Below are 27,102 nucleotides of genomic sequence, written 5' to 3' on the forward strand. Positions count from 1 at the left end.
GCTTTCGGAGATTATCGTCAGACGAAGGGGATAATCTCCGAAAGCTTGTGATTTTAAAATAAATTTGTTGGACTATAACCTGGTGTTGTAAGATTCCTTACATTTGTCCACCCCAGTCCATCACCGGCATCTCCACATCATAACTCAATAAAGACCAAGGATTAAAAGTGTGACCTTTCTGGTCCTTATTCTATCATAACAGCAGAGATAGGGGAAAAGGTACTGTGAATACACAAGAGGATAATTATTCTTCCTTGTATAAAATGCTGTACATTTTAAAATAGCAAGGAATATACTTCAAAATTATAAGGTTTGTAAAGTTTTTAATTTCGATCTCATGTAATTAGCCACTGATTTCTGGCATGGCAAGAATGAGAATAACAGAAAATGTGCGTCAAAAAAGTCATATGAGTCATCCCATGGGTACCGTTGATTACGTTTTGCTCTGTAACTTAGTGATTCAGCCTTTCAGCTTCAATGGAACACATCTCGTACTGTTCTTAGCAGATAAGAGATTAGAAGACAAACACAAGGTATCCTGTCGCTGGACACTAACATAACTGACTCTTTCAGCTGGCCTCAGCTATCGCTGTCCTGTTTGCTAATGTTGTAACTATAGTGCTGCTTAGTTTGGTTTGCAGTAAGCAAAAATAATTTAAAATAAAGTATCCAATGCATTATTTTCAAAAAACAAAAATAATGGAAAATGCTTCCCAATATTTTACAGTCTTCTTGAAAAATATATTATATACGTAAACTGCATAATAATTGTGCTTATTCCGACTAATATGTTTAATGCCAGCAAACCACAGCAATTGAAAGTGCTGTAAAAAGGAAGAAAAACTATCTTGAATAATTAATAAGTAGAGGTTAAATGGCTATCTAAAATTATATAATTTCTTCAAAATAATGCAGATATATAATGATCTGCACTTCAGGGTTTGAATACATTTTGGTAAGAAGAAATGTGATTAATTACTCTTTCCTACTTTTTAGTAATGAGTGTTTTTCGGTGCTCTTTAAATAATTCCTTGTTTTCTATTTTTCTACAGACAGAAATCCATTGTTACTAGTAGCTTGACGCATTTTGGAGTGACTGACAGGACCCAGCTGTCACCTAGTATCTTTATCCGGCCATGCTGCCAATTCACCACTAGGGGACCACACTGTCAGATCGATGGGATGTGCTGCAGTAGGCAACGCCTCAGCCAATGCACAATTCCTCTTGCAGCCTCCAGACCAGCGTTAGGGCTTATTTATAAAATCCTGTCCGGGGATCATAATGTTTAGCTGGTTTTTGCTGCCACTGCATATTTGCTTCCTGTAACTTATTGTTTGCGCTTTCTTCATAAGCCTTGTGCATAAGGGGAAAAATAGAATTGAAAATAAATAAATATATAAACACAAAATGGGGATTTTAATAGTACAGTGGAGAAGAATACAGCAAATACATGAAAGGAAGAAATTATACTGAGAAATTAAAGAAAGTCACAAGTCGTGAGGCTATCGATATCATCCATCGGCAAGAAAAGTCTATATGTAAGTAATTAAATGTTTAATTTTTCTGGAATTAAAGCCAAAATGTGTAATGTCTTTCTTTGGCAGAATGAAGGATAAAACTTTAAATTGTGTTTCACAATTTGCATTACTGTTTATTTGGATGATACTATAACCTTCTTTCTTGTAACCTATAAGAAACGGCAGAAATGAAAACAGCTAAAATACAACAAAAGAAAAGATTATAGTAAAAGCACATTAAAATCACAAAGATGTCTTAGAGCAGAAAAGTGAAGTGAGTTAATTGAACTGATGTTTTAAAGCATTCTTGATACTGTTAAGACATACCTTTGGCGTCGCTGCAATCTTCAGATTAGTACTAAGCAGAATTTGTGCATACAAAGAAAAAAACCAAACTTGCCAAAAATTATACCTGAAACCTCTCTCTGGTTTACAGCTTTTTTGGTATTTGTCCAGAATGTTCCTGCTGTTGCAGTGGGAGCCCCAGTGTTTGAAAAAGAGACAGAAGCTCTCCTAACGTCACATCCCCAAACAGTGCCACCTTTCCCAGATTCCTTCTTTCCCTACTGAATACCATACAATCTATCAAATCATTATGCACATTTTCTATGAAATCATAGAGGTAATTAAAGTTTCTGCATCAAAATTGATCCACATATTTCATTTGATTCTAGTAAAAATACTTTAGCTTTTATGCATTCTTCCTTACTTATTCTTTTTCTTAAGTCTCTGAAGACCTGAAAATTTTCATTAGGTAAGCAGAGATTTGCCCAAGACCTATTGTGAGGGAATTTTCATAATCATTATATCTCTCCTTTTACGTCATGCTAACACTGCTTTTTAAGGCAATATACTTCTGGACTGGAATTATTAGTATTTTTCTGTCCACCTCTTCACTTGAAAGTAAGCTAATTTAAAAAAAAACGTGAGTTGAGATGTCTCATGTTCTATTTAGAAGGTACATTTTAAGTTCCTTCTAAAGTTTAGACCCCAAAAAATGGTTGGAATTTAAACAAAGATTAGTAAAAGATCTATTAGGGGGTAGAAAATAATGTACCTCTTTAAACTGCCAATAACTCCAGTTCTACACATTGCAAAATTAAATATAAATCTCACAAAGAAAAATTAATGTTGCCTTTTAACAATTACATTACTCCACTATCGTGGAGGGTTTCCACACCTGTGCTGTAACTCCAACTTTCTTTGCTGAAAACTTAGGTCTTGGTGCCATGGCAACTGACAGAGCTGATGGTTCTTGCTTTGGGTATGAAGCATAACTTGGAGGCACAAAGGCATTCTTTCCAGAAGGATAGACATACTCTTCATCAGCAGAAGCTGTATTAGCTTGATTGAAAGATGGTCCTGTTGGCACAGATGAGACACTCTTAGAAACAGGATAGGTAGCACTAACTGGTTGAAGTGGAACAGGATCAGACTTTATAGATTGCTTAGAAAGTGATGAGCTTGTGGATAGAGGTGCCTTAGCATCAGGAGTGGATGAAAAAGTGAACAAGGATGGATTAAGCTGATATGGTTGGTGCTTCATGACATCCAAAGCATTGAGAGGTTTTTTGGTGCCTTTACCTTTGGCACCTTTATTTGACTTAGATGAAGATGCAGATTGTGCTTGTGCTTTCAAAATGCCAGGAGGATAAGATGGAGAATGGATAGGGTTGTAAGCCAAAGGGGGAGGTGCTCTTATATTAGATGAATACTTCCAAGATGCTGGCAAGGAAGGGGTAGGGGATGATAACCGTGGTTGGCTGGCTTTGACTGATGACGAGTCTACAATGAATTTCTCCATTCGAGACCGCCTCCTTGCAAATAACTGTGCTCCTTTACCTTTCAAAGCTGGCATCTCATAGGCTGGACCCATACCTCCAGCTGGTGCAGAATTTGCTATGGGAGTTGTGGGAGGTGTTTTTGAAGCATATGAATGTGTTGATGCTACTGATCGGGGTCCTGCTGAAGATATAAACTGGTTAGCAGCACCTTGGGACTGGTACCATGTATTAACAGGTTGAACTGAATGTGATTTTACTGGCATCTGGTTAGTGCTTTCAGAAGGATAGACAGGAGCTTGAACATGGGTTACTTCTGCAGGTGACAGCGGAGGTAACATTGGGGTTGCCTCAGTAGGAGGGCTTTTAACAGATGGCTTTGGTGCAACTGGAGGAGGTGTCTTCTGCTTCACTGCTGGGGTCTGTAAAAAATTTGATGCTTCTGCACCTAAACTAAGGTAATCTTCTTCAGGTCCTGACTCAAAACCGCCACCAGGCTGATCTACTCCTCTACGTCTGTCTGGCTTACCTTTGACCATGGACAGGAGTTCTGGATTTGGAGCTACCTTAGGGCGCTCAACGAAAGTGAACATGGGCTTTGCGGTGTTCCGTTTTCTTGCATCTTGTAGAATACCAGTTTTTATTGCAGGTACACAGATCCTCTCATCTCTGGATGCTATCTGCTCCCCTGCAATTCCCGATGGTGACCATATGGCTGGTTGAGCCATGGTAGCCAAAGGAGGAGATGCAACACCGTAGATATTGTCAGCTGGTGGACTGATGGAAGAGTATGTGGGTGGGGGAGGTAAGTCTGAAAAGGAGCTTGCCACATTTCTTGTAGGAGAAAAAGGAGCTGCAGCTCGGTTTTGCACACCAGGGAATGGTGTAGCTGTTCTGTTCGTTGCACCTGCTCTACTGTCTTCAGCAGACTTCAAGTTCTGGTTAACCATTTCAGATCTCCCTCTCACTCCACTTACATTTCCAATTCCATGTAACTTACTTACATCAATATAGTTTTCAGTGGCATGATTTTGCATTGTGATTGATGAATCATTAAAACTGCTTTTTGTTGTTTGGTAACCACTTTCCATTTTTACAGAGTGAGTAGAGGTAGGTTCAGATACTCCTGCTCTCCTCATTTCCTCCTGCTCAGCTGTATATTGATCAATCCTCTGCCTCCTCTTGGCAAACAATAAGGCACCTTTGCCCTTTGTATCTGGTAATCTCTGCATTTCGTCGTCAGTCTTCTCCTTCTTCTCGACTTCCACTAAACCTGTATCCCAATCAAACGTCACAATCTGGGCTGAGTTGACATCGGCACAAAGGTCCTCGTCAAGATCGGAGTCACTGGTTGGTACCAAAGTGAACTCTATGGAGTCCTCTTGATCGTCGTCGGGATCAAACTCCCCAGTGCCGTAGCTGACCAAAGTATACTTTTTTGCCCTCTGGCGACGCTTCTTAAACATTAACGCCCCCTTGGAGCTGGGAGTAGGAGTTGCTGTCAAGAGCAAGGCAATGCTTTTACACTTAGACTTGGCTTCTTTAACCTGTTTTTCAGACAGGCTTTCACTCCGTCGGATTTCTGTAGGAAACACATCAAACTCAGATTTTAAAAATTGCACGTAATATCTGGACAACTCTGTTAATAAAATACCAGTGTTGAAAAAATAAATTTGAAAGCAAAACCTTCAATTTCTATATGATAATCTGGCTCCTTAGGATAAATGAATACCAATATGTTCGAGTCAATGAATCAACATGAATAATAGCACTTCACCTGAAATAAAAGTAGTGTTTTCATATGATACCCCACCATTTTTAAAAACAATAGCTATTTTCCTGTAAAGATTTTACAGAAAAGTAATAAAAAATTTAAGCTACAAATTTAAAGGGAAAGTATGTATTCTACTATGATTTAATTTCTTAACTATCAAATAATTCAATACATATAAGGTGCAGGAGATATTGGACAGGAGATATCATGTCCTATCATTTTAAAAGATAACTTACAATTTTTGAATTGTTATTACTTTACACAACAGTAAATCAGAGGCTTAAAAAAGAGATAACAGACCTTGTTGAGTACTTCAGAGAATGTAGGCTAATTATACATACACATTTCAGCTATAATTGTTTCTTGTGGATGCCATGACATTGGAGTATAATGAATAGGAATCATCATTTAATTATTTCTAAACTGTAAATAGATTTATTTTCTAACATTTTGTATAATGTTTTAAATTCTGTTTTAAATACAGAGGTTAAGTATTAGAAATGGCCTGCATGAAGGCATTTCCTTTTAAAGCATAGGCAATAGATATCTATAAATATGAGAGATTTTACAGTGTTTATTATATAAACTACCACAACATGGTGGGATATATATGGTTAAATACCCTCTTTGGTATTTTAAGAAAACACTTTTACGGGAAGTAATTGTCTTTAAAATTCTTATCAACAAAATATTTGTATTTAGCATTTAACTCTCGTAGTTACTTGATACGTCTCAGTTTTAAAATATATTATAAACTGCTTTTGTACAGCAGGATAAAATTTGGAAAATAACATTTGGAGAGCATTTCAATCAGACCACTTATTGTTTCACTTGCTGCTAACACTGTAAATCTTGGATGGATTCAATTAAAATGCTATTGGTCTCTAAGGGGATTCTATTGTTTCTGCGACTCACATAATGTTTAGGTTCCTTTCATCTCTAGAGAAAAAGAAATGCAGAGCAAGTAGCAAATAATTAGTGGTTTTAAACCGCTGATCAATTAACTACTGAACATAAACCTGAATAATCCACAAAATCTTAATCAGAATGACTTGAAAGTCTTCAAAATTCCTATACTCAAACACTTACAAGAGGAATGCAATAATTTAATTAACAGATTAATAGCAATGTTGACAACATCAGATATCTTGTTTATCTATCCCATGTGCTTAATACATGAGTCCTGGAATTTTTACTGGATTAAACAACTGTCAATATAAAGCAGTTGTAAACTATATGAGTCCTTCAAATATAAATTAGGTCTTGTATCTTCTATTTTTCCTTTCAATAGGAAACACTGAAAACATCAATTAATAATTAGTTACCAGCATTCAACCCAAATGTACCTAGGTAAAAAATCTTAATATGCTTACAGTATCGAAGATTGACCACCCGACTACAAGACAGGCAAAATTCTGAGTTCACTTTTCACTGGAGCAAAGATTTGCTATTTCAGGGGATCAGATAACTCACAGGATTACAACTGCTAGTGTCTGTCAAACTCAGTTCTGCAAACATCATCAGTCTGCAGCCTTTAGCTGGAATCTGTTGCTATTTAGTGCTGCAAGTAATACATTAGTACACTGTCTCCTTGGATCTCTGTTAGATATCTTACTAGGGGAAATAAAATGAACAGCACAACATTCCCTTTTGTGTAAATTTACCAGAACAGTTGTACTCACTGGCTTGCCTAGCTCGGTGTTTGTGGGTTCTTGCCAAATCCTTCCCAGAGCGTGTCTCTTCTGGTCCGTGCTCTGTTCCCTCTGATGAAATTCCAATGGAAAAAGGAGGCGTGCTATGCGTTTTTGACAGTCCTTCTTCAGCCAGAGAGTCAGCACAGCCACTGCCAACTTCAGACGTGGAGGCCTCCCTTCCACTGTGCTCTCTGTCAGAGGAATCCAAAGACAGCTCCACCCTGGACTGATATGAATCCCCTTCTGCTCCTTGCAGCTCACTTTCGACCAGCTTGACCTTTTTGTCACTCCTGCTCTGGAGCGATGTGGTAGCAGTGGCTATCTGGACTGTAGCATTTCCATCGGTCTCTGATGCTGCTGATTCAGTTTTCTGGATACTCTCATGCAGCGCAGTTGGATCAATGGCTGCAGAGTTGATTTTTTCCACCCCAATGATGGTAACAGCAGCTGTCTCTGGGTCACCAAACTTCCCTTGAGCAAGGGACAACTGGAATTCTACCATGGCCGAATGTTGGGGTCCTCTCTGGTCTGTGCAGCTAGTGTTCTGCAGTGATTCTCCAGAGCTGGCACATTCTTTCAAAAACAATCTTGAGCTGTTCTGTTTCTGTTTTTCTTCCTTCTTCCCTGAAATGTCTGTGTCACTTTCTGTCTCTCCATAGTAAGCCTCGTCCTGAGATTCAGAGATGTAAAGTTCAAAAGGAAGGCCCTGCTTGCAAGATGCTTTGCTGCCAGTAATCTGTAACGTGGTTTCTACTGTTTCCCTGCTCTTTGTTCCTTCATAATCTGTATATTCTGGCTGATCAGCTTTCTCACTGATGGGCCTAAAAGGAATGCAAAAAACCCACAATGATTAGCAACAAATAAGCATTTCTATGCCACTGTACTGTTTTCGTCAGGATTCCAGGGCTAATTGTTTAGTGTCCTCACATTTATTTTAATTTTGTCAACTGTTGCACTTGCATTGATATGCAATAGATGCAACATATATTACAGCAGAGAAAAGCCATGGGGTGGATTTTCAGCTTGAAATCAAAGGAAATGAAAATCAAGTGGTTTCTATAATGGACAGCCAATCTGCAATGCCAATTTTACACCTGAACAGCAAGTTGAAAATGTACCCAAGTGTCAATTACAAAATTTCTATTCAATTTTGGTTCTATGGGTGTTGTTAAATTTAATGATTCGATAGCTGCAGAGACTTTGTTTAAATCGTTAACTTGATCTCTCAAGTTCTTCGTGGTTGCATCATGATCTAAACCTGTATCCAGTCAGAACATTGAAAGTTTTAGAATCTTGCTGTGTGTAAAACTGTTAAAAAAAGTAAATATAACAGCGCTTTAAAACCTTTCTCGTTGCAGAAGTTACTGATCAACATGTGTAACTTTTTTAGGCTAGAATTTATCATGCAACATTAAGAGATTGTATTTAGACTGGTGACACAGAAAGGAAGAGCACCAATCAGCAGTTGTCTGTTCAAACTATCAAGTAACAAGTCTCTAATCTAATTACCTAAATATACATTGAAGATATAAAAACCAGGAGGCTAAAATTGCACAAATGAAGCACTAGTGAGTCAGGCATGCAGAATGATGAAAGGCTCTGGAAGACATCATTCAGATTTACGGCCACTTTATAGTCAGTTAATTAAACTTTAAAGAAAATGAAGCAATCAACAAGTCAATTAAGTTGTAAATAAGGATATTAAAAGATCAAATCTATAACTCCTACATCCATTCAATTAATCCTAGAAGGCATTTTGATAGTGTGACCGCATAAGCAATCACTATTGCCTTCTAAGTATGGCACATGCCACATAAATATGTACTGCATTGTAGGTTAACCTTCAATGTGCTAATGAACAGGAATTCTGTACTGCTAGTACAGTACTGCAACTAGTTTCTTAAGTAGTTAATATTTCTGCAGCAGTGAAAATTTTCCCAAATTTATTTTGTAGAAGTACCTCTTATGACATTCAGTCATTTAAAAACATTCTGGAATGTAGCACATTGTGCACAACTATAATTGAGAATTCACTGAAGTGTGATGCTGCTAGATGGAAAAAAATGAATAAATTATCCTTCTAATTCTTAATGCATCTTACCAAGCTATTCAATTGTGATTTAAATTACTAATTATTTAATGTTGTGCAACTCTAGAGATTGACACTAAGAACAACAATCAGCAGTCGCCTGTGAAAATTATCAAGTAACAATCCTCTAATCTCTTGACCTGAATATACATTGAAGATATTAGGGTAAATTTGTATGGCTCTACACCTGGTATGGAGCATCACTTGGCAGGTGTGTGGATCACAGAACTGGGCGGGGAAGTCATATGCTTGATTCATAGCACCCCACTTTTGCCAGAAAGTCAGGAACACTGCAAATCAAGCGCGCTGACCTCCCCACCCAGTACTCTGATCTGTGCTCCCATCGAGCGAGACTCCATGCCGGGAGAGAGCTTGCAAGGATGGCTGATATGAGGAATAGAAAAGTCACTTGGGGTGCTCTTCTGGAGCAAAATAGATGGAGCTTTACTCTTCCTCCGTTTTATGTTATACCTGACCCAGAAGTGCTCAATGCTAACACTGGGTGTGAAAAGTGGCAAATGTTCACTTTCCCAATATTGACACCTTTTATCTTGACAAGCTCAAAAGCTCAACCCCTTCTAAAATGTGTAATGTTAGCATATGTGCTTTTCTAAGTGTGTGCTATTCCCCCTTGGCCTCGATTTTCTGTTATTTGTCACTACCTGCTCACTGTCACATGGCCTTCCCTAGCTCAGAGGGTGGGATGATCTGGCCCATAAATTATTCCACTGCTATTAATGCAACTTTGTAAAAGGCTGCCAGGAAGTGTAATTCGAGTCAGATGAGTTGAATGATGCCATTTCTTCCTTCTCCCTGTGATGAAATGTCTTGTTTCCACATGGTTCTCCATCTAGTGGCCTGGATATGAACTAAAAAAGCTCACCCGACCCCTGCAAGGGAATGATTTGCAGATGGACATACAAGTTCCATTCATAATCTTCTATTTGAGAATATAGCCCTCATCTACTTGAGCTGCCCAGTGTGCAAGCATGTTTGTATAATAACAGCTGCTGTGTTACATCGTAAGTTAAAGCACAGCTACTTTCGATAGGAAGAGTCTAATATTCTTATGAAAATCTCAATAATAATGTAAATGATAATTCCACATAAACTAGATGAACTAGACTAAATCAAAGTACGCTTTTTTGCTTCCTGTACTTTAATATCTAGTTCTATCATTGTAAAATGTGAATAATAAAAGTGCTAATAAATAAAGAGACATGTTGGTTTTCAGCACAAATGTCTCTACCTTTTAATGAGGATTTGCAGAGTGTCACTGGTCTTCTCTATCAGCTGCATGGCTTCGGAATGGGTTAATTCTGAACAAGGTTTACTGTTGATCGAGATGAGTTCATCTCCGTCACACAATCCAGCTCTGCAGGCTTTACTCTTCTTCCGAACCTAGAAATATGACAGACACACACAAAACAAAATCTGGCTAGAAAAATATACCATTTTAATGTTGCATAGGAATCAATCAAAGCACTAAAGACCCAACCGAAAGGACAAAGGTAACTCTTTATACATATTGTCATTTTTAATATAATTTTGGAAATGCCCTGTAAAGTATGAATCTTTTTAATGGTAGCAGTAGATCATAGATTGTTGAATTTACTGTGCAGAGTGATGCACAGTATATATATGCCGTACTCATTCAGTACTGCATTGAACTGTCAGCTTAGATTTTTGGGGTGAATTTCTGCAGGGTCCTCTGCTCCACATTTTATGCTGTTTTTCTGGGATTTTGGCAGTTCTTCCGCCAAAGTTATGCCAGATAAGTGGAAAACTCTGGTGGAAATTCACCTCCTATGTGCTGAAATCCTGGATTGGGACTTGAACCCATAATCTTATATGCTTTATCTTGGCATTTATGTAACATAACACACCAAATTATCTTACCATATCAATTCAGCTGTACCTCTTAGCATTCTACCAGCCATATGGAAAACATGCTGCATTTGGTTAGACCAGATATACCTGTATCTTATATACTAACATTAGAAAAGAAAGCCATATATTCAGGTAAAAATCAGAAATAAGAATCTGTTAAGCACTAAATAGAAAAGAATTGGGGGAGAATTTCTGCTGGGGTTCTTCTGATCTCTCATTTTCCCACTGTAATTTCAACGGAAGATGAGCGGAAACCCTGAAGAAACGGTGTAACTGGCCATTTTTAGACGTTCTGCCGACCTTTTGCCAAAGTTACCTGGGAGATCAGGAGAACACCGGCAGAATTCCAGGCAATTATCACAAAATTATAATAGATGGGTTGGGGTGTGTTATGAGAATCTTGAGTTTCTGATAAGGTGTTTACACTGTTTGAGGTTAGTTATCTTACTTAGAAGCTCCAAATGGTGCCATTGCTTTATATATCACTCTACCAAGCTATTATTTTCTACTGCTTTGATGTGTGCGTTTTAACGGTAAATTACCTTACCTCCAGTAATTGGCAGGGAACAACAAATGCGCCTGGAATTTCTGGGGGTTCCTCCTGATGTTCTGCCATAATTTTGGCAGAACCTTCGGTGAAATGGTGTAAATGACTGACTATAGCCGTTTCAGCTGTTTCTCCTGGATTTTCACTGCTAGATCTGGTTTGATCATCTAAAACTACTCTGCACCTCCCTCTCCTCATCCAAATTCTCCCACTAATCAAGGATTGTCCTGGAGGATAGGGACAACTTTAGCTCCTCTTCTTAATGACAAACTGTCTTTTCTTCCCTTTCTCTGTTCACCCATCATTATCTGGCAACACCAAATGTGAGGAGCTCTTGGACATCTTTATCTGGAAGAGTGAGATCATCTTTTCAGATACCTCTCTTCTTCACCTGCCCTGGATTCTCCTCATCTCCTTATAACTTGCTCTGACCCCATGGGTCCAATTTTGATTCCTCTAATATCCTGTTTTTCATCAGGAATGGGGCAGTAGCAAGATCAAAATTGCTAAAAAAAAAACTACCATCCCAGTACTGCTGGTCTGGCCTGTTCCCTTTTTGGTCCAGGCCGGGAAATAGATGGCCAAGGCTCCCACCGGAAACAGGCAGGAGCCTCATTAACTTATGCGAATCGGGGTCCTTTGACATGCATAGGACACCAATGCCATTTTAGTGTTCCAGTGGATGGCACGTGCACTGCGCAAGCCCCATTCCATGGGGCTCTATGTAGAGTGGCCTAATCTGCAGAGACCATTCCTAAACTGTCACAGGTGAGTAGTTTTAAGGATTTTTGTGGGGCCAGGAGGAGTATGAATTATCCTTCCAGGCCCACAAGAATCTTCTTGCCCAATGTCAGATCTTCCACAGCCTCCCCCAACCCCCCGCAATCACCCGTTCCTCCCCTTTGTTGAAACAGCTGGCATGACTCCACCGAGGAGCCACTGGATTTTCTGTTTCCAAGCTAGCAGGCAGCATGGGAAATGTGTAAGCAGGTTGCCTGGCAGATTTAAATGAAGCCCATCCTTCAAAATGGTTTAGGCCTCTTGCTGGTGACATTGGGTGGGCATCCCAAAATGCAGCACACATATATCAATACATCAATCTAAACTTCTCTGCTATCTCCTCTCCTGCACTCACTAGCTCATCTCTTCTATGAGACCCTGCACCCCCGATCCCCTCCCAACTCATTACTTACACAATTCTCAGCCTACTGCTCAGTGATATTGTCGATAGCTCCCTCTCCTCAGGTTCTAGCCCCCATCTTTCAAAACATCTGTCAGCACCCCTTCAAAAAGCCACCCTTGATTCTTCAATTCTCTCCAACTACTTCCCTACCTTCAAAGTCCACAAATATGTCAATACCATTGTATATTCACCAACATACAAAAAGAGTGCAAAAAGACCCCTTAATCCTTCCCCATCCAATGACAGTACAAACTTGCCCATTGTCCAGCCACCCTTAACAACACCGTCTCCTGGGAGTGGCAGAAAAAGGAAAGAAAAACTGCGTTGAATTCAGGAAAAGCTCTGGAAAATTCCTCTCCAACTGTCAGAAACTTCTCAAGCTCCCTTTCAAAGGGCTATAGTGATCCACACTCATCACATGTCTCTGTAGCTTGTTCCAGAGGCAATCAAACTCTGCAAAGGAAATATTTCCTGGCATCTAACTAACTGATTTTATAGGGATGTCATCTCTATTCATTTCAAATAACCTATGTAACTGGACTGTATTTCAATCCCTTCATCATTTTGAAAACTTCAATCATAATCCCTCTAGCCTTCCATTTCTCCAAAGTAAATAACCATAATTCTTGGAACCCATACGAAAGCTCTGAGATTTGGGATCGTTTTAGTCACCCTCCTCTCCACCCTCTACAGAGCTTTGATATCCTTCACTATAAGTGGGAACCAAAACTGGACACGATTCTCCAAGTGCAGATGTACCAGAGTCTTATATAGCTTAAATAAAGCACTCATTGTACTCAATGGTCCTAGCAATGCAACCTTTTTCTGTTCTGCACTTCTGTTGTTGTATTTGGACCTGCTCATTTTCCAGCAATATCACTGAGCCTAGTACGTTGCAGCTCCAAGAAGGTCAAGCACCCCCACAGAGTAGGATTAAAAAAGTCTGAATTTTTGCCTGCGGAATTTTAATTTTAATTATGTTAACTCTTTGAGTAGTACAAATCCATTCAAAGCAGGGACATTTTCTGCTATACAACACCTAGAATTACAGGGGGAAAAATGCAATAGGGCATATTATTGGGCGTAGGTAGCGTGATCCGCTATTAACCCGCACCCAATGGCCCCTGCGCAGGCAGGACGAGAACTTCGTCCTGCCTGCGCAGGGGCCATTGGGTGCGGGTTAATAGCGGATCACGCTACCTACGCCCAATAATATGCCCTATTGCATTTTTCCCCCTGTAATTCTAGGTGTTGTATAGCAGAAAATGTCCCTGCTTTGTCCTCACCTCAAATCTGCATTGAAATCCAGGCCTTGCACATTGATTCAATGCAATTTGCACTTTCCACCAGCAGGGGGAGCCTCAATCCCTTAAAAGGAGGATGTCTCTTCAAATCTCTTAAAGGTAACAGGTACCCGTTATGTGCTGTCTGCATGGAGTCTGAACAGAAATCAGACATCGCACATGTAAGACACTGATGCAGGTTCTGTCCCTATGTTTACACACTGATGAGTTGTGTTGGAACATTGAATAAAGGTTGTACACTACTAAATCCCACATCCTCCATGCCAGACCTCACCATCTGCCGATTTGAGTTGGTACCAGGCCTGCAAGAGTGCGTGCACCAAGGTTCTCTGTAGATGCACTCGAGGCCTTGGTGCAAGAGGTGGACAGAAGGAGGGACGTCCTATATCTGCAGGGGGTGGGGTGGGGCAAGAAACCCTCCAGACATATATCCAAAAGGCAGAGGGAGGCAGTGGGGGACTAGGTCAATGCCAGGCGCACAGCACCACGAACATGGATGCAGTGCAGGAAGAAGTTCAATGCTTTGACACGAGTGGTCAAGGTGAGTGAGGTCAAGTGGCATCTCCTACCAACTGCACCACTAGCCACATCCATTGCTCCATGCACTACACCCCCCATCACCCACATACCAACAAACTCTTTCCATCAGCACTCAAATCTTCCAATCAGATGCTTCCTCTCACCCTTACACATTACCACTGTTGCAAGCTGCCCACCTACAACTCACAGGCCACAAACAGGCAGCTATTCAACCATGACAGGCATATCACCCAGACACACATCCCACTTTCTTGCATATCCCTTAATACCCTTGGTTCACAGAAATCTATCAATCTCAGATTTAGAATGCACAATTGAGCTAGCATCAACTGCCTTTTGCAGAAGAGCGTTCCAAACTTCTTCCAGCCTTTGCAGACAGAAGCGTTCCCTAACTTCACTCCTGCACATCCTGGCTCTAAATGTTAGGCTATGTCCCCATATCCTAGTATTCAAGTATTGGAGACTTCCAAACACAGTTACAAATGTATCGGCAGCCAGAAGCAATAATCCAGCCACTAACCTGTAAATCCTGCATGATCCCTTTAAATAGCAATGCTGGGGGTCCTCCAGGCACTCTAAGACACGTTCAGATGGCCGTGGTTAAGACTGTGCGTTGAGTTGAGCATTAAGTGCCAAAATGGTCTCTATCACTTTAAATCAGCATTGCGCACTGATTGCATCCATTTTCTCCTTACTTTACATGTTTCCGGCATTCAGTATTGGCGCATGCGCTAACTCCTATACCAAGATGGCGTCCAGCGCACGTCACGCTGGAAACGTGCGTGCACAGCCAAGACACCATCTTAGAAGTTCAAGAGGCCACATAGCGCTGAAACAACGGGTGCTACAAGGCCTAATTTAGCACCCGTAGAATGGTAGAGCACAGAAGGAGGTCATTCGGCCCATTGTGCCTGCGATGGCTTTTTGAAAGAGCTATCCAATTAGTCCCACTCCATTGCATTCCAGATCATAACAACTCGCAGCGTAATTTTTTTTTCCTCATGTCTTCTCTGATTCTTTTGCCAATTACCTTAAATCTGTGTCCTCTGGTTACCAACCCTTCTGCCACTGGAAACAGTTTCTCCTTATTTACTCTATCAAAATCCTTCATGATTTTGCACACCTCTATCAAATCTCCACTTAACCTTCTCTACTCTAAGGAGAGCAATCCCAGCTTCTCTAATCTCTCCATGTAGCCAAAATGCCACATCCCTGGTACCATTCTAATAAATCTCCTGCAGAAATGGTGCTTTGAGTACATCCAGTATAATACATCACAAACCACAGAGTCAATGACCAACTGTTTGAAATTGGAATAAACAGGAGACCAGTTGCCTAGCTTGTCCTTTCAGTGCTGAATTCCTATGTTCCAAGTCTCTGAAATACTCTAAATATGAAAGACAGTGGGTGTAATCCTAAGGGGTTTGTAGGGACGTGGTCTCTCCCACAACAGTGACCCCTACACGTTAACCTTGGGTGTATAAACAGGAGAGTTAGGGATAAGAAAAGACAATGGCACCAAATTTCCTTGTGAGTTCCGGGATTTTCAGGCCTGCTTCGTAAGGGACGGAACCTCCGCTGCCCCTTACGAGAAAGTGTCATCAGAGGGGTGGAGCCAGGCGTGTGGACTCCCTATGATGGGAGTTCCCACTTTCCTGGCTTGGCGGGACCCAGCATAATACTGTAGGCCAATGCATTCCAGTAGAGATGAGTTGTACCAGCCTTCACATGGGCAGAAGTGGGCCCCACCAGGCTAGGGAAGGAAGCAGCCTGGACCCCCAAAGAATGAAAACAATTTTTTTTCAATTTTTCTTCAGCCCTTTTTTGCAAAGGGCCAAAGGGGACAGAGCTGGGACTGAAACTGGGCAAATACCCATAATGACGGGCAGGCAGGCACATATTTTTCGGCTGCATGGAGAAGGTGGATGCTGGAGATATGGCTGCAGTTGTGCAGATGTCCACATGCTCCACGCGAACTAGATTCCCTTCCACTAACCCCACAAACTCCAGTGAGGTCAGTGCTGGAGGGCTGACCTCATTGGAAAATTGCAATGCTGCTGAAATTCAAAGGAATGTGGACATGTAAAGGAGTGCCTATGGACCTGAGAACAAAAAAGGGACAAGATGGCACATTTTAATCAAAGGGGCATAATATGGCTACCCAGAAGTACCAAGGACCAGGTCATTGTCCCAAGATTGCATGTCGTAAAGTATTATCTGTCAATCTGTTTCACATTTACTGTTGGCCCATGCCAAGTCCTTCACACAAACTTACAGCTTTTTCATTGCATCTCTTGCATACCTTTTTTTTATTCGTTCATGGGATGTAGGCGTCGCTGGCAAGGCCAGCATTTATTGCCCATCCCTAATTGCCCTTGAGAAGGTGGTGGTGAGCCGTCTTCTTGAACCACTGCAGTCCGTGTGGTGAAGGTTCGCCCACAGTGCTGTACCTATACCCTAGCAGGACGCACATTCAAGACACAATGTACAAAAAAAAGCTTGCTATACTCACATCTTCCAAGGACATCATTGTCACACGATTTAGCTGCATGACACCCGAGTAGGCATGCAGAATGTTGGGGGTGGGGGGGGGTGGAGTGGCAGTATTGATCAAAGATACTGTTACAGCATTAGAAAGGGATGATGTACTTGAGGGTTCAAAGACGGAATCCATTTGGTTAGAATTAAGGAACAATAGAGGATCTATTACGTTGCTGGGTGTATACTACAGGCCACCAAATAATGGGAAGGAGATAGAGGAGCAAATTTGCAGGCAAATCGCAGAAAGATACAAGAACTTTAGAGTAGTGATAATGGGGGACTTTAATTATCCTAATATAGACTTGGAAAATAATAGTGTAAAGGGCAAAGAGGGGGAGGAATTCCTGTATGTGTATAAGAGAACTTTCTTGATCAGTATCTTTCCAGCCCAATCTGGGGAATGAAGTGGGCAATTGGAGCATGTTTCAATGGGGGAGCAATATCATTAGGATTAGAATAATTATGGAAAAGGACAAAGAAAAATCAAGCGTGAAAATACTCAAGTGGAGGAGAGCTAATTTCACTGAGTTGCAAAGGGATCTTGCCCAGGTGGATTGGAATCAAAGATTGGCAGGTAAAACAGTAAATAAGCAATTGGAGGCCTTCATAGAGGAGATAGTTCGGGTACAGAGTAGATATATTCCTATAGGAATGGTGGGGCTGATTAGGGACCAAAAAGGAGATGATCTTGTGGAAGCAGAAGGCATGGCTGAGATACTAAATGAATACTTTGCATCTGTCTTCACTAAAGAAGAGGAAGATGCCAATGTCACACTGAAGGATGAGATAGTAAAGATCAAAACCGTTTAGGCCTGTCTGGCTTTAATTTGTCTGGCTTTAATTCCATCAGTTTATTTATTCCAATTTTTCCATTTATACTAATGGCTTTAATGTATGTAACTTTCTCCCCTTCCCTAATTTCTGGTCATTCCTGTACCTTTCATATTAGCCCATTGTGAAGACTGAAGCAAAATATCTTTTAGTAACTCCAGCATATCCTGATCCTTTACTATTGGCAAACCTAAATCTGTTTTTAATGAGCCCAACTCCTTCCTTTACCACTCTTTTTTATTAATGTACTTTAGAAATATTTGTTATTACCTTTCATACCAAGGGTGAAATTTTCAGAGACCCTGTGCCACTGGCTGGACCTTGTGTGCAGCAAGCAGCTTATTGGATAGTCAAGGGCGCAGTGCCGCAATGTTCCATCGCAATGTACCCAGAATTTTCCAATAAGCCGCCTGATCTAGGTTCTGCCCCATTGGTGATGCAGAGGTCTCAGAAAATTTTGACCCATGTTTTCTTTTTCATACTGCCTCTGCTCTCGTTATTTCCTTAGTCGCCTTTTGTTGTTTTCTATAGCCTCCCAGTCCTCTACTACTACCGTTCCTTCATACTGGTCCTAACCATTCTTATAGACCAAAATTGCATCCCCCCAGGTGTTTACCTAGAATCATAGAATGGTTACAGCACAGAAGGAGGCCATTCGGCTCATCAAGCCCGTGCCGGCTCTTTGTAAGAGCAATCCAATTAGTCCCATTCCACTGCTCTTTCCCCGTAGTCCTGCAAATTTTTTCTCTTCAAGTATTTATCCAATTCCTTTTTGAAATCCACTATTGAATCTGCTTCCACCACTCTTTCAGGCAGTGCATTCCAGATCATAACCACTTGCTGCATAAAAAAAATTATGCTCATGTTGCCTTTGGTTCTTTTGCCAATCACCTTAAATCTCTGTCCTCTGTTTCTCGACCCTTAAGCCAATGGGAACAGTTTCTCTTTATTTACTTTATCTAAACCCTTCATGATTTTGAACATTTCTATCAAATCTCCTCATAACCTTCTCCACTCTAAGGAGAACAGCCTCAGTTTCTCCAGTCTCTCCACGTAACTGAAGTCCCTCATCCCTGGAACCATTCTAGTAAATCTTTTCTGCACCCTCTCTAAGGCCTTCACATCCTTTCTAAAGTGCGGTGCCCAGAATTGGACACACTACTCCAGTTGTAGCCAAACCAGTGTTTCATAAAGGTTCAACATGACTTCCTTGCTTTTGTACTTTATGCCTCTACTTATAAAGCCCAGGATCCCATATGCTTTCTTAATTGCTTTCTCAACCTGTCCTGCTTCCTTCAAAGATTTGCACATATACCCCCAGGTCTCTCTGTTCCTGTACCCCCTTTAGAATTGTACCATTTAGTTTATATTGCCTCTCCTCGTTCTTCCTGCTAAAATGTATCACTTTACCTTCTTGAATAGAATCCAATGGTGCTCTCTTTACCATCCTTTCTAAAATAACTTTGCCCTGAATTTCCACGGGGGTTCTCCTGATCTCCTGCTGTAACTTCCACAGGAAATCAAGAGAACCCCCAGAGAAATATTGTAAATGGCTGAGTGGCCATTTTTCTGGGGTTCAGCTAATTTCATGCTGAAGCTACAGAAGGAGAATGGGACAACCCCCACGTAGATTCAGAGCCATTGTATTCTGGCAGATTTAGCTTCCAAACTTGCCAATGCTATAGAGAGGTCTCTGTAATTGATATTACATCATACTCTGCTTGCTGGATTCATGCTTCTAATTCCTCTATGTTATTTAGCATTGGTATAAAGGTACTGGCCCTGCAATTGCTGGGATCGAAGAGGGGTAGGGGGGATGGGGTGGAGCAGTGCACTGGCAGGGCAGGTGGCAGACGAGGCAAACCTTATTGACAGGGGTGAAAGTGGGACCACCTAGAGGTTCAGGCCAGGATAGAAGCCTGGATCCCTGAATGGTATCTCAATTTTTCTTTTTCAAATTATTTTTGAACATGCCCCCTTGTCAAGAGGGCCGTTGGGAGCATCGTAAAGTTGCGGGGGAGGGGTACCCCAACACGTTCTCCATCCAAGTACCATCTGCTGGACTTTAAAATCTTTCCAGTACAACAGGCAGCTGAGATGGGCTCCTTGTGGCGTGCGCATCACCCATTGGCACGCAAATCAGAGAATCTCCCATGACCCCAGAAAGTCTGCTGGGTTCATTGGCAGAGGTTCCCGGGGGGAGGGCGCAGCTCTGTACCTACACCAAGATGCACCCAATCCTAGCAACTCAACACCCTACTGCTTCATTCAGCACAGATTGGACTTGTCAAACTCTAGGGTGATTCCTTGATCGGGTACTCCTAATGAGGTGCAGTGTTCACAGGGAGCACTAGTTAGGAAGTTGTGGGTCCATTGTGCCCGATTTTCCACCTATTGACCCGTGATTTCCCAACCAGCCCTCCCTGCAAGTGCTGCTCCCAGCTGGGGGAATCCGATCAGTGAATCAGCCCTTCTATAACCAAGGCCTCTGATTCCACAGAAAAATGGATGGAATTATGCAATCCCTAAAACACTGGTAAAAATCTGGGGATCCCATGTAATAAAAGCAGAAATTATTCAGTCACTGTAAATTAGTAGCCCTGCTCTCCAGTGTCCTGCAGTGCTATGTTTTATATTTGTTTGCAAGCTCTTGCTGAGACAAATGCAAAAGTTCCCAGCTCGATCTAAAAATATCTTCTATATAATTGAAGTGGTGTACGATTTGTTTTGTGCTACATAATTAGATCTAAATAAGGTATGCCCACATGACCATAAAAACTTTCCCACCCAAAGCAATTCTCAATTCCCATTGAGTATAGTAGAATTTTCTCAAACATCTAATTGAAAAGAGTTAATTGTCTGATTTATTTTCCATAAAGATGTCACCGAAACAGAGTCAGACCCAGGCTCAGTTCCTTTTCCCATGTATTGTACACAATGGTCTCATACGTAAGCATAATTCAAAACTGTCCACTTAGCTCAATTGGTAGCACATTTGACGCTGAGTCAAAAAGTTGTGGATTCCAGTCCCACTGCAGACTTCATAGAATAACTGAGCCATACACCACAGAAGGAGGCCATTCGGCCCATTGGCCTGGATATCAACTCGGAGCCTGGAAGAGAGCGAGGGGGAGGATTTTCTGATGGGAAGCCCGGAAGTAAGGGTTTCCCGCATGTCGTGATGATCTTGTCGTTACGACATCTTTAAAATTTTTTCAATAGGTTTCGTGCTCAACAGCCAACCAGATTGACATGCTGGCTGCCTGTCGGGCAGGAAAGAAGCCGGGGAGAGATGAGAGTCTTCGGGGTTTGTACGGGATGTGGGGGGGTATCGAGGGGGGTCTGGGGGAAGTCAGATATCGTGAGGGGGTGGGAGGAAGTCGGCCATCATTTTTAAAAGGTAAGCTTGGTGAGCCGTGGGGAAGCACTCCTGATCCTCCTGGCCCACAAGTGGTGCAATAAAGGTACTTACCTCATGGATTCGGCTCTTCTCATCTCCATCTCACTGACGAGATTCACAAGCCCCGGGAAACCCATGCTGGAGGCGATAAATTCGAAGGTCTCTTAAATTCAATTTAAAAAGACCTAATTAATGTCTCATAATGACGTTAATTGCTCCGATAACTACCCGCCCGCCTGCACTAATTAGGGACCCACCTCCGGCGAGTAGGTTACTCGCTGGCATCCAAATGCATCTCCGTTAATCCTGAAAGTGGGCGCATTGGAGCCGGGTTGTGGTCGGGCTGGGAAAATCATTCATTTTAACTTCCTACCTGCCCCTAACCCACCCGTTGTTTGGGGTGAAAATTCCCTCTGTCGTGTCTGTGCGGCTCTTGGAAAGAGCTATCCAATTAGTTCCACTCCCCTGCTCTTTCCCCATGGCCCTGCAAATTTATCCTTTTCAAGTATTTATCCAATTCCTTTTTGAAAGGTACTGTTGAATTTGCTTCCACCACCCTTTCAGGTAATGCATTCCAGATCATAACAACTCACTGCATTAAAAAAATTCTCCTAATTTCCCCCCTGGATTTTTTGCCAATTATCTTAAATCTGTGTCCTTTGGTTACTGACCTTCCTGTCAGTGGAAACGGTTTCTCACTATCTATTATCAAAACCCCTCATAATTTTGAACACCTCTATCAAAGCTCCCCTTAACCTTATCTGCTCTAAGGAGAACAACCCCAGCTTCTCTAGTCTCTCCACATAACTGAAGTCTCTCATCACTGGTACCATTCTGGTAAATCTCTTCTGCACCTTCTCCAAGGCCTTGACGTCCTTCCTAAAGTGTGGTGCCCAGAATTAGACACAATACTCTAGCTGAGGCCTAGCCAGTGATTTATAAAGGTTTACCATAACTTCCTTGCTTTTGTACTCTATGGCTCTATTTATAAATCCAGGATCCCATATGCCTTTTTAACAGCCTTATCAACTTGTCCTGTCATTTTCAAGATTTGTATATATGAACCCCCAGGTCTTTCTTTTCCTGCACCCCTTCAAAATTGTACCATTTAAATTATATTGCCTTTCCTCATTTTTCCTTCCAAAAATGAGCACATAACTTGAGCTCATAATATAGGCTGCCATTTCAGTGCACCACGGAGGGAATGCTCCATTTTTGTAGATGCCATCTGTCAGATGAGCAATGTAACCACCTATTCAGGTGAATATAACTGATCCCATGGCATTATTTGTAGAAGAGCAGGGAGTTCTCACTGTGATTTGGCTGACATTCTTCCCTCAGCAATCAGCATCAAAAATAGATCATGTCATCATTTGTTCTTTGTGGGACCTTGCTGTGAGTCTTTGCCATGTTGTGTTTACCTACATAATAACAGTGCCTGCACTTCAAAAATAATCCATTGCTTGTAAAGTGTTTTGAAATGTCCTGAAGATGTGATAAGGTGCTATCTAAATGCAAATTCTTTCTGTAATTACTTAATCCTTATACCTTCTAAAAATGCAGTATACGCTGTGAGCGCCGCCCTATTAATCAGAGTGTTTATGAATGTTTAAAGGGAGCAGATTTATTCCTCAGACATCATGATGGAAAAAGCTGATAGGTTATGGAACACTGAATGGGGTTGCTGCTGTAAATGGTCAGTGGTTAGGCAGCACTGCCATTAATCCATCACCTACATTGGTAGATGGAAGTTCTTAAGGCCAAGTGGAATGTAACTGTCATGCCTGCGTGCCAGTGGATTTTGGTTAATCTCTTGCTGTTGTTATAAATCCAGTAGTGAAAACTCAATGGGCCAGCCTGCAGTTAGAGATGGGTTCAATAAATTAATCCTTGGTTACTTGTCAGTAAGGGTTAATGCATTGTTTGCTAAATATGAATCTTGGACAAAAGGGTATTTCCATTAAGAAAATTCAATTATTGTTGTGATCTAGGTATCAGTGGAACTTTCTAGAAAATATTTACTTTTAGTTTCTCTTTAAAACTGAAATATTTCAAAACGAAGGTCCTTTGCAGTGCCACAATCATTACATGTGCATAATATACACAACCTCGGACTGTCAGTGTATTATACCATTACTGGTCAGCAGAGGTCGCTGTTGCTTAACTAACTGCCAGAGCTACGGTTGACAGTCTACCAAAAGATACGCCAGAGGCAGCCTCGTGAAATAATAAATATCCCCACAAACAAGGCTGGCTGGATAGCTTATGGTTGATGAGGCACAAATGAGTTATGGTTTCAGATTCTACATAAAGCACTTGAGGCTCATCTTCAGCGGAAAAGAAAATGGGGGTAATTTTGACGTCGGGCGATAGTGTAAAACAGGCGATATTGGATCAGCCGCCCATTATACATCTCGCCTGATTCTGATCTCCACACGGAAACGAAAATCGGGAGAGATGTATAATGGGCGGCTGATCCAATAATGCCTGTTTTACACTATCGCCCAAAGTCAAAATTACCCCCTCTGAGTTGAAATAAGTATTTTGCAACTTATTTATCTGTAGGAAATCACTTGAAATGTCTCTGTCTGTGATGTCAATTTATCAATCTGGTATCATACCCATGAAAATATAATTTTTAAAAACATTTTTGCTGCTATTTCTCTATAATAGTTACCTAGTTCATTGTAATGAATCTATTGGAAGGAGTTAGGAACATAGGAACAGGAGTAGGCCATTCAGCCCCTCGTGCCTGCTCCGCCATTTGATAAGATCATGGCTGATCTGTGATCTAACTCCATATACCTGCCTTTGGCCCATATCCCTTAATACCTTTAGTTGCCTAAAAGCTATCTATCTCAGATTTAAATTTAGCAATTGAGTTAGTATCAATTGCAGTTTGTGGAAGAGAGTTCCAAACTTCTACCACCCTTTGTGTGTAGAAATGTTTTCTAATCTCACTCCTGAAAGGTCTGGCTCTAATTTTTAGACTGTGCCCCCTACTCCTAGAATCCCCAACCAGCGGAAATAGTTTATCTCCATCCACCCTATCTGTTCCCATTAATATCTTATAAACTTCGATCAGATCACGCCTTAACCTTCGAAACACCAGAGAATACAACCCCAATTTGTGTAATCTCTCCTCGTAACTTAACCCTTGAAGTCCGGGTATCATTCTAGTAAACCTACGCTGCACTCCCTCCAAGGCCAATATGTCCTTCCGAAGTTGCGGTGCCCAGAACTGCTCACAGTACTCCAGGTGCGGTCTAACCAGGGTTTTGTATAGCTGCAGCATAACTTCTGCCCCCTTGTCCTCTAGTCCTCTAGATATAAAGGCCAGCATTCCATGAGCCTTCTTGATTATTTTCTGCACCTGTTCATGACACTTCAATGATCTATGTACCTGTACCCCTAGGTCCTTTTGGACATCCACTGTTTTTAAATTTTTACCATTTAGAAAGTACCCTGTTCTGTCCTTTTTTGATCCAAAGTGGATGACCTCACATTTGTCTACATTGAATTCCATTTGCCACAGTTTTGCCCATTCACCTAATCTATCAATATCGCTTTGTAATTTTATGTTTTCATCTACACTGCTTACAATGCCACCAATCTTTGTGTCATCGACAAACTTAGATATGAGACTTTCTATGCCTTCATCTAAGTCGTTAATAAATATTGTGAATAATTGAGGCCCCAAGACAGATCTCTGTGGGACTCCACTAGTCACATCCTGCCAATGTGAGTACCTACCCATTATCCCTACTCTCTGTCACCTGTCGCTCAGCCAACTTCCTAACCAAGACCGTACTTGTCCCTCGATTCCATGGGCTTCTATCTTAGCTGACAGTCGCTTATGTGGGACCTTATCAAATGCCTTCTGGAAGTCCATATAAATAACATCCATCGACATTCCTCTGTCCACTGCTTTAGTCACTTCTTCAAAAAATTCAATCAGGTTTGTCAGGCACAACCAAAACTGAAGCAATGTGACATGGGGGGGGGGGGGAAAGATGTCGGGTGATTGTGATGTTTGACCTGAAGGATTACAGTATCACCTGATAAGTACTGTTAAAGATTACTGGTAAAAGATACCCTGATCGTCTATTGAAAATAATGGAAATTATAATCATGAGAGTTAAAATCCAATGGACTTGGCATCTCCTTTAAACAACCAGGAACAGTTACAAATATTGCATGTTCTTGGTGTTTCACCCCACACCCCTAAATTGGCCTAGGGTTTTTTTCTCATTTGTTGCTGCTCCCAGGAGAATGTGCGGCTGAGGGGTGGGGGGACGTGGTGTGCATAAATTACACCATGTGACAATATGGGACAGGCTTGATGGACCAGCCTTTCACCTTTCACTGCCTTGTATCCTAGAAACAGCAGGGTAAATCTTTCATCTTCACCACATGGGTGGTAATCTGGTGGAACAGATCACCCGCCTGTTATAAAACCCGTCCGATTTTCATTCGATTGAAATCGTTAGATGAAAATCAGGCGGGTTCTATAACAGGCGGGTGATCCACTCCCCCAGATTACTGCCCAGGCGGTGAAGAGAAGAATTTTATCCCAGTATTTCCGCACATCATTAGTTTTCTGATAATATATTTATCTGCACGTGATATATTTTAATACTGAAATGATCCTGGGAGCTAAAAGCTAGAGTCTCCAAACCACTCATATCTCCAAACCGCTCAATCGTTGGCCTAAAGTCACTCATAATATAAAATGTGACAGATGTCTGACTGAAACAGCCGTTAGGGGATGTATGCAAATATTTGCTAGTTCTCCTTTTCATTTTTTTGTCATATTTGTCCCCTTACCTTCCTTTCCCTCCTAGCGGCAATTGCTCCTGCTGGGGGTATGGATCCACCAATGCTGGCTGACTATTGGTACTTATTCATCATATTTGAGCTCAGGCATTGTTAGCAGGCTATGCAGTCATGGAGGGCATTAAGCTGAACCTGATCCTGTATACTTTCCAACACTGATCATTGGTTCGCAGTCAAGAGTGGGAACCCCTCCTTAGTCCAAGGGCACTGAAGCCAATTGCAGCATCCCTGCTGCCACCCAATACACTACACACCAGGGATCACATCTGGGACCATTGTAGTCTGTAGGATCAGTACCATCAAATAAAGTTATTGGGGAAGTTTAGTTTCAGCCTGTTTTCTAGGGGTTTCATGTCCTTACTTTTGTGACTCCCTTGTAATAAACAGTTCTTTCAGATTTCCTAGAATAGTTTACAATGGTTCTTGAATATGTATTATAAGGTTGAACATGGTCTTTACTGAATTGGAGTTGTTTGGTATGTAAATAAGTGGCATTTCTCCAAAAATGCAAACATCTGTTAAAGGTTAATAAAATGTGGCCTCCAGTGACTTTTATGAGAGCACTTGCTGGGGGTGGGGGGGTAGATATTTCCTCTTCACTGAGCAGTGGGTGGTGAGGATTACAGAGCTTTAAGGGCATTTAATGTGGTATGTAATCCTTGTTATTCCATTCTTTCCGTGTCTTACTTTGGCCTTTCTCCTTTTGGCTCAGTCACTTTTTGTTTTCTTTTATGATTCTGTTACCTTATTCATCGATTCCACACAAGGATATCAGATGAACAAGTTTAAAACTGGAATCTCCTTTTGAAATCTAAGGGCTTAAAAGAAACACCCATGGCCATTTTACTTTATATACATAGGAAATATTTTTGTTTCAAAGAAATGCAATGATCTTTAGAGTCTTAAGGGTGGATTTACACTCCTGATGCAGAGCTCCGTGCACTGCGAATGAATATTGCGAATTTAGGCATCGAGGTACTGGACAAATTAATCCTGTGGAGTGAACTGCTCTCCATGGCTGAATTCCCAATATGCACGGAGAGTATGTGTACCTCTGCACCACAAGTGCAAATATGTATAATAACCCCTTTAGTGCATGAATGAACTGCTACAATATACAGGGTAAATGTTACCCAAAGTGCTCCAGGTGCAGAGCTTTGCACGCCAGGATCAC

The 27,102-nt window shown here is 41.3% G+C and overlaps 1 protein-coding gene and 1 non-coding gene across 4 annotated transcripts in view; one reads left to right on the plus strand and one right to left on the minus strand.

The window, feature by feature from the left end:
* LOC137325622 (synaptopodin-2-like) overlaps positions 1-27,102 on the minus strand; it is a 104,047-nt gene that overhangs the window by 33,823 nt on the left and 43,122 nt on the right. Inside the window, exons 2-5 of one of the 3 annotated variants that reach the window (XM_067990904.1) lie at positions 10,106-10,257; positions 6,756-7,588; positions 3,829-4,881; positions 2,699-2,880 (exon numbers count right to left, since the gene is read on the minus strand). In XM_067990904.1, the coding sequence (XP_067847005.1) occupies positions 2,699-2,880; positions 3,829-4,881; positions 6,756-7,588; positions 10,106-10,257 (2,220 nt within the window). Of the gene's footprint in view, positions 1-2,698; positions 4,882-6,755; positions 7,589-10,105; positions 10,258-21,164; positions 21,256-27,102 lie in introns of those variants that run through there. The other 2 variants (XM_067990897.1, XM_067990890.1) reach the window with 2 other exon arrangements.
* Positions 1,945-2,004, plus strand: LOC137331362 (U7 small nuclear RNA). The gene has a single exon (XR_010965434.1). It is a non-coding gene; the product is annotated as a U7 small nuclear RNA (small nuclear RNA).

Source organism: Heptranchias perlo, chromosome 1, assembly GCF_035084215.1.
Source record: "Heptranchias perlo isolate sHepPer1 chromosome 1, sHepPer1.hap1, whole genome shotgun sequence".
NCBI lineage: Eukaryota > Metazoa > Chordata > Chondrichthyes > Hexanchiformes > Hexanchidae > Heptranchias > Heptranchias perlo.